The following is a 19,118-nucleotide window of genomic DNA, read 5'->3' as shown; positions in this document are numbered from 1 at the left end:
AAGACAGTGAGGAGTGGGCAGGCATTAGAGATCTGAGTGCCATCAGGGACAAGGTGACTGAGTGAGGAGGTCTGCTTGCCACCAGGGGTCATGTTGCCAAGGACCATGTTTGGGTCCCTGGTCCTACAGCAGCCAGGATCTGGGTTGATGTCCATGGCTCTTGGCATCAAGGACTATGCTTATTCCAGTGGTCTGGGCTACCTTCTGGGACCATGTTTGGGTGGAGGGGCCATGCTGCCACTGGGGCCATGCTAATCTGGTGGTCTTTGCTGCCACCTGGAGCCATGGTGACAACTAGACCCAGGACTATGTCTGCCAAGAGGTCTATGCTGAAGTCCATGACCCACATTTCCACCAAAGTCCACATGAAGACTGGGGTCTGGGCCACAACCTGTGGGCTTGATGGGGTTCAGGGGCCATGCTGCTGCCAGAGTCATCCTGATCTAAGTGGCTGAGGCTACCATTTGGAGCTAGGATGTGGACCAGGCAGAGTTGCTGCCTGCGGCCATGTCTGGGTCTGTGGCCCAGCTGCAGCTGGGGTCTATGTTGAAGTCTGTGGCCCAAGTTACCACTAGGGTCCACACAGAGGTTTGGGATCTGTGCCAGAGCCTGTGGCCTGGTTGGAGTCTGGGGGGGGGCATGCCACAGCAGGCACCATACAATTCTGGGTGGCCTGTGCTGTTACCACGGGCCATGCTGTCATCTAGACTCAAGCTGCTACAGAGGGCCATGTCTGAGTCTATGGCCTACAGTGGTCAGGTTCTGGATAGATGCATGTGGCTCCTGTTGCCACTGAGGATGCCCAAAGTCAGATCAGCCACCAGGTTGGTGTCTGAGGGCCAGGATACATGCAGAGCTGAGTGGCCTGTGCTGCTACTCAATAGACATGGTGACATTTAGGCCAGAGCTGCAACTGAGGGCCATGTCCCAGTTCCTGGCCCTTCTGTAGTCAGGGTCTGTGCTGATGTCTAGGGCTCCTGTTACTATCGAAGGCAGTGCAGACACCCGAGATGGGGGGGGGCTGTGTGGTGTCTGAGGGCCATACTGCCATTGGTGCTTGTGTCAATCTGTGCCTGGGCCTGCACTGCCACCTGGGGCAATGGTGACATCCAGACCCAACTGTTGTAGAGGACCATGTCTGGGTCTATGGTCTTACTGTGGCTGGGGTCTGTGCTGAAGTCTGAGACCTGTATTGCCACTAAAGGTTACATAGAAGACCATGGTTGGGGCTGCATCCTTAGGCCTTCCTTGGTGGTGTCCAGTGGCCATGAGGCCACCAGAACCATCCTGACCCAAGTGGCCATTGTTTCCACCTGGATCCAGGATGTTGTCTGGGTCCAAGCTGCTACTGAGGGCCATGTCTGGTTCCATAGTCCAGCATCCTTTTAGAAGTGTATTTTGTTGTTAAATCTTATGTATTGGGGTGATTTGCATGCATGTATGTTTGTGCATTATGTATGTGAATGGTACAGAACAGTGTTCTAAATCCTCTGGAACTGTTTTAGATGGCTGTGAGTCAACATGTTAGTGCTGGGAACTGAATCTAGGTACTCTGGAAGGGCACCCAGTGCTCTTAACCACTAAGCTATCTCTCTGGCTACAGACATGATAGTGGACACATACACTGGTCCTGAAAATAGCCCCTTTCCTGTGTGCCCTCCCATGCCCATGCCTCATCATTATGGCTCTGAAATCAGGCTATGTGGGTTTCAAATCATAGTTTTATGATTAACTACTGGGTGACACTGGGCGAACTGTTTAAACTCTCTGGTCTCAGCTTCATCACCATGAAGGAGTCTTACACAGTGGCACCTTCATGGCTTTGTACTGGGAGTTAAAGTGGATAAGGCACAAGTAATCAATCAACAGGGGCACAGCACTATTGAAAAGAAAAGGTCCAGCAGTTTGCCAGTCTTTATTCAGAGGGTAAAACATCAACACATAGCCAGTCTCCCACCCATTAAGAAAGGCTGTGCATGAACATTCAAAGCAGAGTCAGCATCCAGGACACCACTGTGGTGACCCAATTCAAACTACAATTCAAACTGCTATCAATAGGACAATTTGCCTCTTCCAACTTTTGAGTTGAATAAAAATATAGGTGATGACTCTTTGTTTGGGTGCCCCAGACACACACATTTTTTTTGCTTGTTTGTTTTTTCTAACAAATTGGTATTTGCAAAGGACAACAGCTTTTCTTCTCCACCCCCTTCCATAAGGAGATGTCACAGCATGTAAACAAGGGGAACAGCAGAGGAAAGTCAGCTGATAACATGGAATGTGAATTACCAAGTACAGACAGAAGCAGAAATTCAGAGCAAATCCACTTTAACCATCTATTCTGTATGATGAAACCTGCACTGTGCACTGGTCTGTTGCTGTAACATATGCCCTCTTACTGTGCACTGTTATTTTTACTTCCCCACATAGCTGAGGAAGATGCTGCACACACAGACATGCACATACACACACATACACCCAAAGCCACACACACACACACACACACACACACACACACACACACACACACACACACAGATATTTCCGTTTTCTTCCCTCTTACTAAATCTTGGCTTATATAACCATAAATTAAAACAAACAAACAAACAAAAAAGGAACAGCCCCAAGCAGTGCAGTCCATCAGGTGCCTGCTGACAAAGATGGACATTCATGTGCTGAAGCTCTGGACCAGGCAGGAAATAGTTAACATCAAAATAAGAGCCTTATAACCAAGGAAAGTGGCAATTCATGTAAAGCCTGGTTACAGTTTAAGATTCTTCTGAGTAAATTAAACTAACAGAATTTTCCCCAAGATGTTCTTCAAGGCAATATGAAATCAAATTCCGCTGGAAAAACAAAAGGAAAGGCCAGAATTGAGCCTCCTTCCTCCTGATCCCTGTATCTCAACACTTTCTGGACCAATAATGGGGCTGGACAAGATCACTTCCAATTCCTTGTGAGCTAGTATTGTACCATGAAGCACTCGGACATCTGTAGGCCTACAGTCTAGAGATTGTTCACCAAATGGACAGTCATGACTACTTTAGGACATATTGATGGACACCACTTTTTTTTTTTTTTTTTTTGAGATCCAGTTGCCTCTACCTTTTTAGAGCCGGGATAAGGTTGTATACCATCATGCTTGACAGTTACTATTAAATAGGTTATCTCCTCATATAATTTTAACAAAACACCAAGAGCTGCTAGGATTTAATCAAGTAAATTCAAGGATAATTTCTTGTTATTTTTAGGCTCAAGGCTTCGTGTAAATAGCTTGTAACCACAATGCTGACCTAGCTTTTGAAAGGGCTTTTAAGAGCTACCCAGGAGCTCACTAGTATACTGGGTATTTACAACAAAAGTCAAAGGTAGCCAAACGTTGCTGGGAAACAAAGTCAGACATTCACTCTGCAGTTTTCTGTTCCTTTAGCAAAGATTAAAAAAAAAAAGTGTTAAAAAAAAACCTGAGAAAACCAAACAACTGGAGGATGTCTGTGAAGGGTTCCACATCTGGAAATGGTGAGGCAGTCAGGAAGAGGCGGTGGGTCTTCACATGGGACAGCCATTTATAGTTCAACAGAAACCATCAGTCATGGTTAAACACACTGGAAACTGTGGCTGCTTAATCCCACATACAACAGTAAGCAAGCAGCTGACAGGGAGCTGAGGGACAATGGAGGCCAGTGGTAAAAGACTGTTGCACTAGCTATAGGGTTGTTTAAATCTAGCCCTCAATGACACACACCCATCATAGCATGTGCTATGTCAAGATTCTTGTTTTATGGAACAAAACAACAGAAAAGGGAGGTGGAATTCCACAGAGAAGAGACTATGCACTGAAAGTGGGAATGACACAACCATGTCAGTGAGCTGGGAACCACTGTGAATACCTGAGTGAATGCAGTTCACCAGGCAGTTCTGTCCTAGCCCAGAAGGTGAATCTATTTCTATCCCTGGGATTAAACAAGTGGCTCAGATCCCTTTCCACTTTAAGCTTACTTTTAAGCTTTCCCCCTATTCTCCACACCACATAATAGAAGCCTCCAATAATCAACTGGGTCTTGACATTCTCAATTCATTACCGAAGGGCCCTAGACAGGATGACAGATCCCATGCTGCCCTCCACATCCTCAGATTGAACCAACCAATGATCGGAAATATAAGAAACAAGTGCATCTCTACTAAACATGCAGACTCTTGTCCTTACTGTTTGAACAGCACAGGGGACAGCCCCTTACACACCACCTATCCTGTATCAGTTGCTGTAAGCCACCTAGAGATGGTCTGAAGTTTACAGTAGCAGGGTTATGAGCAAACACCACAAAGGATGGCAGCAGGGTTCTGGAAGCAATCGCCCATGGATACTGAGGGACAACTGTATTCTTAAGTACCAATACATCATGATGTCAACAGGAAGGTTCAGTTCAAAGTGCAAGATGGCTGACACTGATGAAACAATCAACAGTGTGGCAAGGCTAGAATTCCTGTCAGCATCAGCTCTTGAGGCAGGAAATTTACTGCTTGTTACTGAACACAATGAACAGCTAGTACTTAAATATTTTGCAAATGGTACAAATATGCTGTGAATCCAATGACATAAGTCACGAGCCTTGTGTTTCTTGTGAATTCTTGTGCATTCTCTGCCTTGGTCTTCCATTTGTCTGCCATGGTTAATGTGAAGGAGAGAAGCCCACATCTAGAAAGCTCCTGTCTGGTCCTCATCCAGGCAGGAGAGGCAATCAGCACAGAAGCATGGGCAGGGCAGATATGGTGCTTCTAGGATGGTACTGGAGTCATTCATGTGTAAATGACATCAGTGGCATGTGGGTGGGAGGAGTCTGAAGACTCTTTGATGTGATTTGGACTTAGAGTAGGAATTTGGAAGTCAATCAAGAATTCTGAGGTGTCCTTCATGGCCTCATCAAATCTTGTCAACAAACAATTTTTACCAAAGCACTAGTTTAAACAGCCAAGTCACAGTACATGCTGTATACACATGGTGACCAGGAGATTGGTGGGCTGGCTTGTCCCTGTGAGTGGGAGGTGAAGAAGCTGAAGAACACAGCTGGAGGGAGGGAATGTGAAAACAGCAGCCCTGTCTCCTGTTTAGACAGTGCTGGAACACAATGGTATTTTTTTTACCAGCCCGAGTAGGAAACATTGGCTCTGCTTCTTTCAGGTGGTGTAACCCTGCCACACCTTATTTAAAATGGAACACTGGAAGCCTAGCACAGTGGGGAGAGAGGAAGAAGGGTAGGTAAGGACATATCTCAGGTCAGAGCTCAAAGGGAAATCGTGGAAGATATATATCCCTGAAAGCCCTGGGAAAGAATAAACTGCTATGCAAATGATTAATGAACAGCGATTCGAGCATGGTCATTTTCTCACTCTGCCTGCGAACACCACGTCTGCATAGACAGTGTGGAGGAAGTCATGCAGCTGCTTGGCGTTTCCCGCATGCCCCAGGATGCTTGTGAGCTGCTCCTGGGACAGGGAGGCAAGCTCTGCGATGTTCTTCACATGATTCATCAGGGAGCGACAGTTCTTGGCATTGATCCCAGGCATCTTTAGCACGAAGTCTTGGGGCCCGGGGTTATACTTGTCCGACTCTGGCAGTGTTTCTGAGTCTGCGGTGATGGCCATAGCTGTGGCTGCATCAGGTTGCGGCTTATTCTGCTTCAGCTCCTCAAACAGCTCAGCTGTGGCATGCGGTGAGGGGCACCAGAGCAGCCGCAGGCGCGGGAAATGCAGGGTGAGGAGAGTGAGCTTGGAGCTCACATCGCTGCTGCTCATCTCCTGGAAGAAGGAACCGCGAGGCGCCAGGGAGAAGGGCTTGCCAGCATCGAACTCAATGAGCAGCACTGGCCGCCGATAGTAGCGTGACATGGCTAGGCACTGGCTGTACAGGCGGCCGCTATGCAGCGAGCCAATGAGGTCACTCACGCTTTTGCGCTCCACACACAGCTCAGGTGTCAGGATATAATCGCCCACCTCCAGGGTCACTGGCTCGATGTCAATGCCCCTCCGATGGATCAGGGCTGGCAGCTCACTCCGAAACTCACGCATGTCTACCACAATGGTGGGCTGTGTGCCATTACGTTCCTGGCCACCTATAAAAAAAAGATAATTTAAGTCATGCCACAGGGAAGAATGCTCATTTTATATCCATTTCTTTTGTTAAACTCGCATGGATGGCTATAATACTATAATTCCAAAAAATAGCATTTATAGAGAAGACAGAGGTAGTTTTCCCCAAATTAAATGGAACCAGTAGGAAAGTTAGACTGGGCTGGCAGTTCATGACTTACAGTGGCACACAGACACCTCTGCTCTGGCTCCTCTCTGGTCCTTCACAGGAACTACATTTGTACCAGTGCTTCTATCTCCATACAAGGGGCTAAGTAGGCAGCCTTCTGAGCTGCTGGGTCTAGGGAAGAGGCTGGGAACAGCTTCTTACACACTGATGTGCATGTCTGGGGCCATGCTAGCAAGGAAATTCAACAGGTATGGGATCAAAGGCTCCAAAACTTCATTTCCAACAGTCATCAGGGGTGATAATGCTGTTGTTTTTAGGACAACTTTATTTGGGTATGTGTGGTATATGTGCAAGAGTATCCCTGTATGTTTTTGTGTAGCTATGTCGAACCCTTGTGTGGAAGCCAGAGGAAGGAGCTGAGTGTCTTATCTGTCATTCTTCCATCTTATTCTCTCCAGACAGGATCAGTCGCTATAGTCAGCAAGCCCCAGAGATCCTCCTATCATAGCAGTGGTGGTGCAGGTCCCATCGGTGCTGGGAATTTGAACTTGGGTCTTTATACTTGTATAGCAAGCATTCCTTCCCACTGAAGCATCTCAACTCCAAGGGCACTCTTGAGTGTTAAAGGTTTTTATTGCCAGAATTATGACCCTCAAGTGCCTGTAGCGTTACCTAGCACAGTAACAAATGGGATCCAAGTAAGCTTTGGGAGGCTGGATTGCCCAGGCCATCTAATGTTATGATCTGGACATGAAATGTCTTCAGAGATTCATTGTGCATCAAGGTTTGCTCCTGCGGTCCTGTCAGTGGACTCTGGGCCTCACCGAGGATTACTGCACAGATAAAGTCACAGCCGAATGGACAGCTGTGGATAGGGCCTAATCACTGGGGCGTGCCGCTGAAGGTTGTCTGGCACTTACCCTCTGATTTTCGGTGTCTGCTGTCATAGATGAACAGCTTCTAATCCCACTCCCTTCCACCATGGTGTTCCACTTCATCACAGGCCTGGGAACACTGAAGCTGGCTGAGTGTGGACTGGAACCTCTTGAGAATAAGAGCTCAATCAATCCTTCCCTTAAGTTTCTTCATCAGATACTCATCATAGCAACAGAGAACTAAGATACCTGAGTAAACCCAGAGGCCCATAGGAGAGAAGATTAGGCACCAGGGTCAGAGAAGACATCAGTATGGCTTTGAAGGCAGGAGCCATGAGCCAAGAATGCATGTAATATCTAAGGCTTTGGGACAAATAAGCAAATGGAACTGCCAGAAAGAAAATATCCCTGTGAACACCCTGACATTAGCTCAATGACATCCATTTAAGATTCTGTCCAGCCCACAGAAAATGAAAAGATGTGGATTCCTTCCAGACTAATGTGGTTTGATCAAGCCAGACCACCTGAAACAGAGTACCAGGTGATCCTACATTCAAAACAGCTGGACAAATCAGCCTTACAGACTACAGCCAGGATTTTCTGAATCTTCTTCGAATCCCCCATGACAGCACCCCTTACCAGCAAGAAGTAGTTTGGAAAGAACGACGCCCAAATTCCCAAATATTGTCTATAAATGTTTTTTTTCATTTAAATGGACTTGGATATATATATATATATATATATATATATATATATATATATATATATATATATAAAAGATCTGTCCAGCCTGCAGACCTGTAAGGAGGGCAATGCCACCAAGTTTGTGTAATGCTTTACAGCAGCAATAGGAAACTCAGACAGAGGCTTCCCAAGGGCAGATCCCTAGGAAGTGCTTTGTGTGCAATACCTATAGCTTGACTCTCCCTCCTTCACCAGCTTTATGGCTAGGCTGAGTTAAGAAAAAAGTGCTTTCCAGAGTGCGCAGTGTATGATCCTTCTCACCCACAGAAGCAGAATTTCTGTATGTGAAGCCAGCGGTCACATGTGCATAGCACATGTGGAAATCAGAGGACATTCTCAGTAGTGGCTTCTCTCCTGCCACCTAGAGGGATGGAATATGGGACTCAGTAGTCAGGCCTTCATGCAAGTGTTTCTAACTTACCACGGAGCCATTTCTCCAGCCCTCTCCCTGGTCCCTGACAAATACCTAATAAAACAACCTAAAGGAGGAAGAATTAATTTACTCTGGCTCAGGGTTTCCATCTACAGGCAGCTGGCTCCATTGTTTCTGAGCCTGTGGCAGGCACAGTGCCACAGGGAAGGCACGAGCATGAAACTATCACCTTAGATCCACTGGACTCTGAATGCACTGATCGCTCAGAGACTAAATCAGCTTTAACCCTCTCATGCTGCTTGCTGATGGCAGCTGCCATGGGAAATAGAATTCCTTGGGAAATCCAGCAGGCCTTGTGGCATGCCAAACACCTGGGACTGGAGAGAGCAGAAAGTGCTTCAGAGTAGGGAGGACACATGTGTACCCTAAGAAGTTCCAGCAATGTGTGAACCTGGGAGGACAGGCAGAGGAAGTTAGGGAAAGCTTCCTTCAGTTGTTTTATGAGTCATCTGGCTTTCTTAGGTCACAGAACCTACCCAGCTGTCCCAAGGCATCAATGGAGGAGTTCATCTGGAATCTCCCCCTAATCATTTCCTTTTCTTTATCAAATATTTATTATTTTTATTTATTTGCATGTGTGTGTGCCTGCATGAGTTTATATACACCACAGGAGAGCAGGTCTCTGGAGAGGTCACAGGATGGTGCTGAAGTTATAGGCAGTTATAAGCTGCCTGATATGGGTGCCAGGAACCGAACTCAAGTTCTCTCCAAGAGCGGCCAAGTGCTTCTAACAGGTGATCAATCTTCCCAGTCCTATTTGTGTTTTTAAGAGTTTATCTAGAGGAACTCAGCTATGTAGTTCCAGGCTTTACAATGTCCTCTAAGGGCAAAAGTGGCACTAGGTTCATGGCCTGACTTACCAGCTTTTCGAGTGTCAGTAGGAGCATCTGTGGACACTGTGCCTCTTGCTAAATCCAGGTTGGTTTCATCTCTGCCTTCCCGTTCTTCTGGGACAACCATGCTAGCCTTTTCCCTGTGGGGACAAATATCGTACCATCACTTGAGTAATCTCAACATTCTAGATGAATCTTTTCAAAAGTCCAATATCTGTGATGGTCTATATGCTGGCGCTAATGGTGCATACCTGTAATGTTCACACTTAGGATGCTGAGGCAGGATGATTGCCTATGGCACTGATTGAAGTGGTGAAAGTGAATGCAAGGGAAAACATCAGAAATAAGTAAGCAAATGGGAAGAATTGGAGCCAGAAGAAGGCTGGGCTTTCCTTTCTCACCCTCCAGAGTTCAAATAAGCTCTTTTGGTTTATGTGACTGAGCCTGCTCTGCTGTAAGGCCAAAGCATTATTAACAATGAAAAACAAATCATTTAAAGTCAGATATTTTTCAGGACCATAAGTAGGGAGGGTTCAGTCAATGATTAAGAAAAAGAAAATGAAACAGACACAATAGAACCCTGATTGGAAACCCTATAGGTGGGAGCCTCCATCGACCACCATTAGTTTCAAAGGAGAAACAAGGTCAATACAAGAATAAAATTTCTGTCAGGGTTCAAACCAGATAACCAACATCTGGGAAAGAGCTGGGAATAGGAGCCACTTCTTGTGGGTTTGTTTGAAAGCATTATGGAGTGTTCTCTGTATACAAATGATCATTGGCTGGCCAGAAGGCCCAGTGTGTAGAGGTGTTTGCCTGACTGAGTTCACACTTGGTAGAAGAAGAAAACTGACTCCTGCAAGTTGTCCTCTGACCTCCATATAGGATACATGCATACATGTACGAATACTGACAGACATGCATGAAACAATAAACAAATGTAATGAAAATGACCATATAATCCTTCTAATCTTCAGAGTAACCAGGTATCTCACACACATGGTTTAGGAACACTGTGTCACCTGCTAAGACTTGGCAGACATCATTATGGTAAACAAATCCCCATAGTGAGCTGGGGGTTCTATATCTTTGGAACCACTAAGCATGTGAGAGCTAACTCACAAGACTATATGTACTAAGTGTGCCTAGTGTGACAGAACAAGCACACCTGGACCTTTTCTCTTGAGACCTGCAGTAGACCTGAGGAAGTAAAGCAAGCAACATGGAACAAGCCCACAGAACTGACAACTTCAGCAGAGACTAGGGCTAGGGAAGCAGAATGAGCTGCCAAGATGGATGAGTCTCTACCAGGTCAGAACAATACTCACTTCCTGGAGATGACACAGAGCAGGACTCCACTTAAACACTACAAAGAACAGAATGTATATAATCTATAGAGGCGCATGTGGCCCAGAAAGTGTAATTTTTGGAACCCTACATGGTGTGGAACAACCCACGAGCACAGAGATGCTGCTAGTGTCCCCAGCATGTGGGGACAGACAAGGGCTTGTTCTCCTCAGTGTCCTGTAGGCCAGGTCAAGGGCCCTGTGATGCAAACCTTTGCCCAGCAGCACCTCCTGGCCACACCCAAAGGACCCGAGAGGAGGGCCAAATACTTGAGAACACTTGCAGATCCTCAGTATCTTTTTCTCTAATGTTTTTGCTTTTTCTTCTTTATTTCTACCACTTTCACATGTTAAAATACAGGGCACACAGTGTGGGCGCACACCAGCTTCCTGATGAATCTGCTGTTTGTGGTTAGACAGTGCAGTCAGGAGCAGGGACCTAGTTCTTATTGTCAGCGTGATCTGTAATCATTCAGTGGCTCCTTGCTTCAATTTAAAAAAAAAAATTCTGAAAAATAGGGATAATGATGATAAAATCTACCTGAACAGGCTGACTACAGGGTACCCTAATGTATGTGGAGTAGTTATTGGCATCATGTACCTGCCACAGTAAGTGAAACTCTCAGTGCCAATGGCTCACCTTCTGGTTTTCTAGGGTTGCACTAAGAAGCTAAAGGTCTGCTGGCAAAGGAGGTTGGCACTATTTCCACTTCTGAGAAAATTTACACTCCAGAAAGGAACTGGTAACTGTGAAGAAAGCAAGTTGCTAAGCAGGTGCAAATTCCTTTAGTGGACAGTTACTGCTATCAAAAGCATCCACAAGCACTCAACACAACTACTCCAGCTGTCCTGTGACAGACACGAGATAGTTAAAATTCCAGACCTCTTTCCACTTCATCCTCAGGTACTGACGATTTCTATTGTTGCTTTAACATTTTCAATGATATTTTTCTTACTATGTAGCCCAGGCTTGCCTGGAGTGCTGGAATTTTCAATGGTATGTGATGTGGGAAGGAAGAGACCAGGGGTCTTTGGATGGCATCTAGGCAAGTCCTCTTCAGCAAAGTCAGGTAATCTTTACACTTCACTGGAATCTATTGACTCTGGCAATTGAATCTAATTATCTCTAAGCCAGCTAAGCAGTCCTCATTTGTTGCCAGTCTGCTTGATTCATTCCTCCCTGGTTATTTTAAACAGCAGCCCAGCTTTTGTTCTTATAACATCACCCATGGAGTTCTTGGGAAGAGCCTGTTCTCTTCCTGTCATAGTAAATTTTCTCCTGGTTCAGGTGAAGTGCAAATGCCCTACTGGCAATGAACCCCAAGTGTTGCTTTGTATTTTTAAAACAAACACCAAATTCCCCATCTTCTGGGGAAGTGAGAGTCCTAAAATGCTGAACAGCGTAACCACTTGACTGCTATGCAAAATGGTAGACTATTTATAACAAGTTGTTACTGAGTTTAGAAAAGTGATGCTAAGTTTTAGGTAAAAAACCATTAAAATGGATGTATTTTTTCATGGGCTGGGAACTAATTCAGGACACACATATGCTACACAGATCATCTACCCTGATGCACCATCCCTGGTAAACACAATCACTTGCACAAGCCAGGAGAAGCATGAGGGTGCACAACATATTACCACTATTGCCTCCAAGCACCTTTTTTAAAAAAATTAATTAATTAATTTTTTATTTTACATGTTGATCCCAGTTCCTCCTCCCTCCCTCCTTCCCTCTCTTTTATCCTCTCTCCCCCATCACATGCACCCTGACCACCTTCCCTTCCCAATCCCCTCCCCTCCCCTCCCCACTCCACATGTAGGGCTATGGCATCCAGATGGGGTCATGGAAATCTGTCAAGTCATTTGAAGTAGGGACTAGGACTTCTCTCCTGTTTCTACGTTAAGGCAGTATCCCTCCATGGGGGATGTGTCCACAAGGTCCTTTTCCTGGTTCCACTGTCTGAGGTCCCTTAGACTGCTCAGTCCTTCTAGCTGAGACCCATGTTTGGGGGGGGGGGCGTTCTGAGTCAGTCCCGTGCTGGATTCCCAGCTATCAGTCTGGGGGCCCGTTAGCTCCTCCTTGTTCAGGTCAGCTGTCTCTATATGTTTCTGCAACCTGTCTCTATGTGTCCTCTCTCTCTGCATCTGGATTCTAGTTACACTCAGTGTTTAGTTATGGGTATTTACTTCTGTTTCCAACAGGTACTAGATGAGGGCTCCATGATGGAGTTGTTGATCTCATTATCAGGGAAGGGCATTTATGGTAGCCTTTTTACTGTTGTTCAAATTGTTATTTGCCTCCAAGCACCTTTTATTAAAGTTCCTTGATGAACAAGGCAAGAAGCAGCAGCTGCAAGATTCAAGTCTGGAGCTCTCTAGCCTCATAGCCTATCAGCTCCTTTGGAGACAGCAGGGTGTGGGTGAAATATTAACTGAGCAGGGTGCAGTTACTGAAAAGTCCCAAGAAAGGCCTTCATACTAAGATGGGCCATAATTAGGTTGCGGGAATAAGCACTGAGCCTAAGGAACAGTGGTTGTTAGAGGGCTGCTGTGCCTCAGGCTTTGGGCCACAGGTAACTGCCTCATTTTGTTCTGGCAGCCTGCAGTGGGAGAGATCAAGTCAGTCACATGGATGCTGTGTCTATGAGACCAAGCCTCAATGAGAACTGTGGACATTGAGGCTGGATGAGTGTCCCTGCTACTATGCCTGCATGTCTGAGACACATGGTTGGTGGTAGAGTTGAGTGCAACTCCATGTTTCCAGGCGACACCACTCCTGCTTGTTTCCTGAACTTCATTCTGGCTTTTCCCTGCTGAGTGGCATTTATGTCCTTTTCTGTGGCACACTTAATTGCAGCTCACTGACTGAGGAGTGACCTTGGGGACCCCGGCACAGGAAAACCAATTATCTAATAAGGATACTTCAGCTCTAGGCATTCATTTGTGGTTTGGTGACAATTATTTTGATCAGAGAAAAGTTAAGAAAAGGATATTTTTAAAACAATGAAAGAACCGTAGGAAGGAGCTGGCCCGTCCCTGAGGGTGCCACATCTCTGACACATCACCTAAGTATCTCTTACATCTGCCCCCTTGTCTTCATTAGCCTATCTTTGCTGCCACCTTCTCCCAGCAGACAACTGCATTCCTCAGCTGTTTTTCATACACATCTTTACAAATGCAAGAGCCTCATGCCACCTAGAGTGTGTAGTGCTGCCACAGAGTCCTAAGGCTCTGGGCCTTTTGAATTTCTGGGCTCTCCTACATAGCTCTGCTCTGCTCAACGTTATCCCCTCCTCAGTGCACCCACACAGACAGTGAATAACTGTCTATGAGGATAAAGTAGCTATCCACCTGCAGACAAGCAGTGAATAACTTCACTGTTGGGGACTTGGCTGAAAGTCTAGAGGACACACAGAAGGCTCTGAGAACTGTGACTAAGAAGAAGATGTCTACATAATGACTGCTGTTAGACTACTACTTCTGAAATAGCTAGCTTGTCATCACACACACATATTCCACAACATACTCTTATTTCTATTAACAACTCCATGGTGCATTTCCATAGGCTAAGAGGATGAGTACAGCTAGCAGCTTCAAGGAAACACCACTATTCTAGAAAATATAAAGGGAAGGGTGCCATTCACATACCATGCTAAACCCCTTCAGTGGGACCAGAGACACACACCTGTGAATACCCATTTTTAGAAATGTCTGTGTGGGACTACCCTGGTATCCAGAGTCTGAGCATCCACAGACAGCCCTGTATGACACTGTCCATTCTTAGATTCTGCCTAGTTCAGTGCCAGGCTCACTGCCACTGGACACTGCCAATGTCCAAGGTATGGAAAGGCAGTTATGAAGATATGCCCCATTATTTTCTCTGGCCTAGGCTTTCTCTGGCTCAGCTCTATGATGCCTGGTCTACCCTGGCTTCATAGCCCCTTGGGTCATCAGTCCACTGCAGTCTATCGACATAGCTCCTGGTGGCTCATCTGATCTCCCTAGGTGCTTAGGGGTGAGAGGTTGCCAGTTTTGACTATTCCATAAACAGCTCCTGTTAAACTGAAAAGTGTTTTCTACCAAGATTGGTAATATGACATCCACTCTCAAAAAACATTACCCACATTAAGAAAAATAGCACATCCTAAAAAACAAAACAAAGCCTTAGAATGATTCTAGCTACAGTGGTCAGAACTGGAAGTAGGGCATAAAATTCTTCCCAGCTCATGATAAAGTAGCTATCCACCTGCAGACAAGCAAGATTTTAGGAGGGAAAACCCACAATTCAAAAAGAAGGTCCCCTTGAGTAGAGGGTGCAGGGTTGGAAAGCTTCCTTCCTACAACAGTGTCTTGTGGTGTGTCTGATGATGCACACTATAGATAAGAAACAGTTTCTCTCACACATTTCTGATATGAAAAATCTGAAACTAAAAATGCTAAAAAGTATTTCAGGTAAGGGATAAAATGTAGATCCTACTCATTAAACCTACATTAAGCAACTACAGTGGTAAGATAGGGAAGGGAAGTGTGTGTGAGGCCCCAAGTACCAGCCATCCCCCAGTTCATGACCCTCCCTTCTTTTTTTTTCCTCCTCTAGTCCCAAGGTGTTCCAGAGAAGCTACTGGCTGCCCACTGGCCCTGGAGAGGGCTAAACTAAGAATGGTTGCCATGGGCCACCATCTCACCTTATGAGCTTTTCAAATGCCTCTTTTTCCTTTCGCAGAGCTGTCAGGTAACGCTGTTCTTCCGTGGAGCCTCCATATATAAGAAAGTAAACCCTGTGGGTTAAGACAGAACTCTTTTAGGTTGCAAAACTGTAATTCTTAACCCCTGGAAGGACAGCACAGTTGAGTGTCTGACAGCAGTAGCCCTGGACATTCAAGTAATAGTAACTTGAGGAAGAGTGAGGCCCCACTCACTACTCAGTATAAAAGGCTCAGACAGAGCTATACGAACTCCATTTGCTATGGGTTTTTTTTTTTTTTTCACCAACTAGAGGAACACAGAGTAGATAAATACTGAAATTTATCTAACTAGAGATATGAGAATTCTTTTTTTCATAACTATAAACAAATAAAAAAGAAACCCACAAAATCTCTTAGAGGCTTCTTTTTCAACTTTTTTCTTTGTACTTCTGCCAAACCAAAGCTTAGAAGTTGGACAATGATCATTAGATCCAGCTTAGGGAGATTCAACGCTAGTGACAAGCAAACACCTTTACCCTCACAGTACTTTCTCAGCTCCCTTATTCATGTCACAATGATTGGAGCCAGAAACGGTTTAAATAAATGGATAGTATCAGGAATCTCAATTTTTTTGATATATTTTGTATCAAAAGGGCTTTGCTCTGGGGCTAAAGAGACAGCTTGTTGGTTAAGAGTGTTTCCTGCTCTTCCAGAAGACCAGAGTTCAGTTCCCAGCACCAACTCTGAGTTAAGTACCTCATGCCACCTTTCACTTACCTGGTTAGATGGATCAACATTAAGCCTACTTTACTTTTAACACACATCTTCCAAAACTATCTCACTTTGAAGTATAGAGAGGAGAAGGGCCACTGGGGTGAGATAGGAGATTTCAGTAGCCTTGTGGTTGAAGCCAAATCAATGTCCATTTCTGTGCCTCAGTTCGCCACTGACAGAGGGAAAAGCTGAGCTCCCAGGTCTCCTCTGTGGTGGGCATTTTGAATTCAAACAGGATAATGTCCTACAAGAAGATTTCTGCACGTAAACTGCCTGGGAGCAGACACCTAGCAGGCTGAGTAGTTGACCAGCCTGCAAGGCTTTTGCTAGGGACCTTATCCCTGGCTCCTTCTGAGCCAGCCTCCTGTTCCAAAAGGCTGCCTTAGTTACCCTGCTACAAAGGTTTCTCTTGGCTCTGTTTTTGGTTCAGACTGAGTTCAGGATATTAATTTTGGTATTTACTTCCCCTTAGCTAGCTGGAAAGCGAGAACATTGTATTCTTTGGAGGCGTCACTTTCTCATCTGATAGATTGGTAGATTTTAAGAGAGATATTTCCAGAAACCTAAGAAAACTTGGTACAATAATTCCTAAAACACTTTAGTTTTATATGAAATCTGGAGTCATTTCTTAACATCTGTAAGCTGTGAGACAGTGAGGTGCCTCAGTAGGTATAGACTTCCTGTCTGAGTGCAATCCCCAGAGATCACAAAACGAGGTACAACATCAACCAGCTCCTACAAATTGTCATGGTGTGCACACACCCACATACATTATTAAGAATTTTTAAAACTTTACAGGGTGTTTTAGAAGATTAATAACATTTGGCTAAGTCATTAGTATATTACCTTTGATATTACAAAGAACCTTATAAATTTCCTAGATTTTCCAGATACCATACCTTGTAAGAGACACACTCAGACATAAAGGAAAAATATGAGCAGAACAGGGAAAACACCAGTGATGCTGGAAGCTTGCAGTTTAGGAGGGGTGGCTGACTTCTGCACGGTATAGCAGCATGAAACCACCCTCACGGTGGATGAAAGGTAAGAAAACCACTATGCAGAGCAGACAGCTTTTGTCCTAAAGCCCGCAGAACCGTCAAGCATAGACTTGCCTCAGCGGTTTCCCTGGCCTGCTGGCCCTGTAGATTTCCAGCTGCCGGACAAAGGTGAGCTCAGCATCATACAGAACCACGTATCTGGGCTCCACCTCATGCAGTATCCGTGTCAGGGCATAGGGGTCGCTGCACCCCACAAGCGGATGGATGATGGTCAGGGGCTCTTTCAGGATGCCATAGGCTGAGTCAGATGACAAATTTAATTCAAAAGCTTCATGTTGAATCTCTCCCCCGCAGCCTTCTGGGCTACTGGTGGTTTGTCTGTGATGGCTTTCCTCCACAGCCCCTTCCGCTGGGGGCTCCTCAGCAGTCCCCATCACTTGTGTAAGAGTCAGCTCTCGCTTCTTCCTTTTAGCAGCCACCTTTTTGGTAGAGGCACGCTCTTTGTTTTGGGTGTCTTTGAGTCTTTTGTCAGATTTCATAGTTCTCTTTGGGCCATCCCCCTTTCTAAAATTCACCCACACTTCTTCAGCTTTGCTGTCCTTCTCAAAGGTTTTCCTGTAGAGCCGCAGCAGGAAGGCTTCTGCTCCTGTGGTCAGGTAGTCTCTCAGCTGGCAGCAAGTCCGGTCATCGCTTGCACAGATCAGCACCTGGCCTGCAATCAGAGATGACATATGCTTGCTTGCTCATTCTCATTCTCTGCTCCTTTGGGCCACCCTGGGTCCCCTGTCCCCTTCTATAAAAAGGCATCTTACCTTCGTTAAAGAACCCATTTACAAATGGTTCAAAATGGGGCTTGGGCCCCAATCCCACGCTGTCACCACAGCTGAAGCCACAACTATTTAGTCTAATGAAAGCAGTGGCGAGGGACAATGGAAGCTTTAATGAAGCTTCTAATGACTATCTTTCTAGAGGCTCTGAGAAGCCAAAATATGTTTCAAAGAGATTATATATGCAAATGTCAAATCTTAAATAATAAAAGATGGCTTGTCTTTACCCCTAAAATGGAGGTGATCTAGTCTTAAAAGTAGAAAATTGGTTCTCAGAGGACATTATATGTAAAGGTTGACTTTAGAGCAATAAAACCAGCATTAGAAAATCTGGAGACATAATCAGCAGTTAAACTGGTGTAGTTTAGATTGGCCAAGGCAGCTAAGACAGTATGCATTAGAGATGAAGCTCAGAGCAAGGGCTTAATCCTAACAATATCTGAGATGTCTTCTCAATGAATAAAGCTGCTATGTATGTGTAAAGCATGTATACAGGCATGCAAACATACAGAGAATTTCCAGTTAGCTAAGCTAGCTAAGTAGAATAAAAATGATTATCATAAAAACCAATGCCATAATAAGTCTATAACCCCAGCACTGAGGAGGCAGAGGCAGAACTATTCCAAGTCCGGGGACAGTCTAGATTACAAGTTTTTAGTTAGCCATTTGAGAACTGTGCAATCAAGTTATAAAAAGTCATAAACTCCTCAGTTTTTTTAAATTAAGTTTTGATTGCATTTATTTATTGTGTATATAGGTCAGAAACCCTTTATATACCCCACCCCCCCTCCACCATGTGGTTTCCAGGGAACAAACTTAGCTTGTCTAGTGAGACAGCAAAGGCTATCTCACCAGCCCCTTCCTAATGCTCTTAGTGTCAGCTTTTGTGTTGGTTTATATGCCTAGCAGGCCAAGAGCTGCGCACATCTGAGTGACTTAAACAACATGAAATGGAAAACATAAAAGAAGCCTAGAAGGAAACACACTAATGTCAACACCACATCACCTGGTGTAAGAAAATCTTGCCCCCCCCCCCATTTTTATTATTCTTTTCACTTTATCTAAGTAAGAATTTGTGACCTTGGGTCTTAGATCATAGTACTATAAGTTCTGGGTAATTGGTACCAGGATCTACTAATATAAGGATCAAATGCCTTTTAAAAAAGGATTTATTTTTATTTGTGCATGTGCCCAAGTTCGAGTGAGAATGTGCAGATGCCTTGGAGGCCAGAAGGCACTATATCTCGTGGAGCTAGAGTTACAAGTGGTTGAGAGATGCATAAGGTGGGTGCTGGGACTGAACTTTCAGCCTCTGCAAGAGCAGCTAGTGCTCTTAACTGC

At 45.1% G+C, this 19,118-nt stretch overlaps 1 protein-coding gene across 2 annotated transcripts in view; it reads right to left on the bottom strand.

The window, feature by feature from the left end:
* Nucleotides 1-5,352: 5,352 nt before the first annotated feature.
* Ercc4 (ERCC excision repair 4, endonuclease catalytic subunit) overlaps nt 5,353-19,118 on the bottom strand; it is a 32,997-nt gene continuing 19,231 nt past the window's right edge. For both annotated transcript variants that reach the window (XM_051181452.1, XM_051181453.1), the window contains 4 exons: nt 17,065-17,662; nt 15,176-15,268; nt 9,169-9,281; nt 5,353-6,110 (listed from right to left, as the gene is read on the bottom strand). In XM_051181452.1, coding sequence (XP_051037409.1) covers nt 5,377-6,110; nt 9,169-9,281; nt 15,176-15,268; nt 17,065-17,662 — 1,538 coding nt within the window. In that variant the 3' untranslated portion in view covers nt 5,353-5,376. The remainder of the gene's footprint in view (nt 6,111-9,168; nt 9,282-15,175; nt 15,269-17,064; nt 17,663-19,118) is intronic.

The sequence above is a fragment of the Phodopus roborovskii genome, unplaced genomic scaffold, assembly GCF_943737965.1.
Source record: "Phodopus roborovskii unplaced genomic scaffold, PHOROB, whole genome shotgun sequence".
Taxonomy (NCBI): Eukaryota; Metazoa; Chordata; class Mammalia; order Rodentia; family Cricetidae; genus Phodopus; species Phodopus roborovskii.
This window is presented reverse-complemented; position numbering and strand designations above follow the sequence as displayed.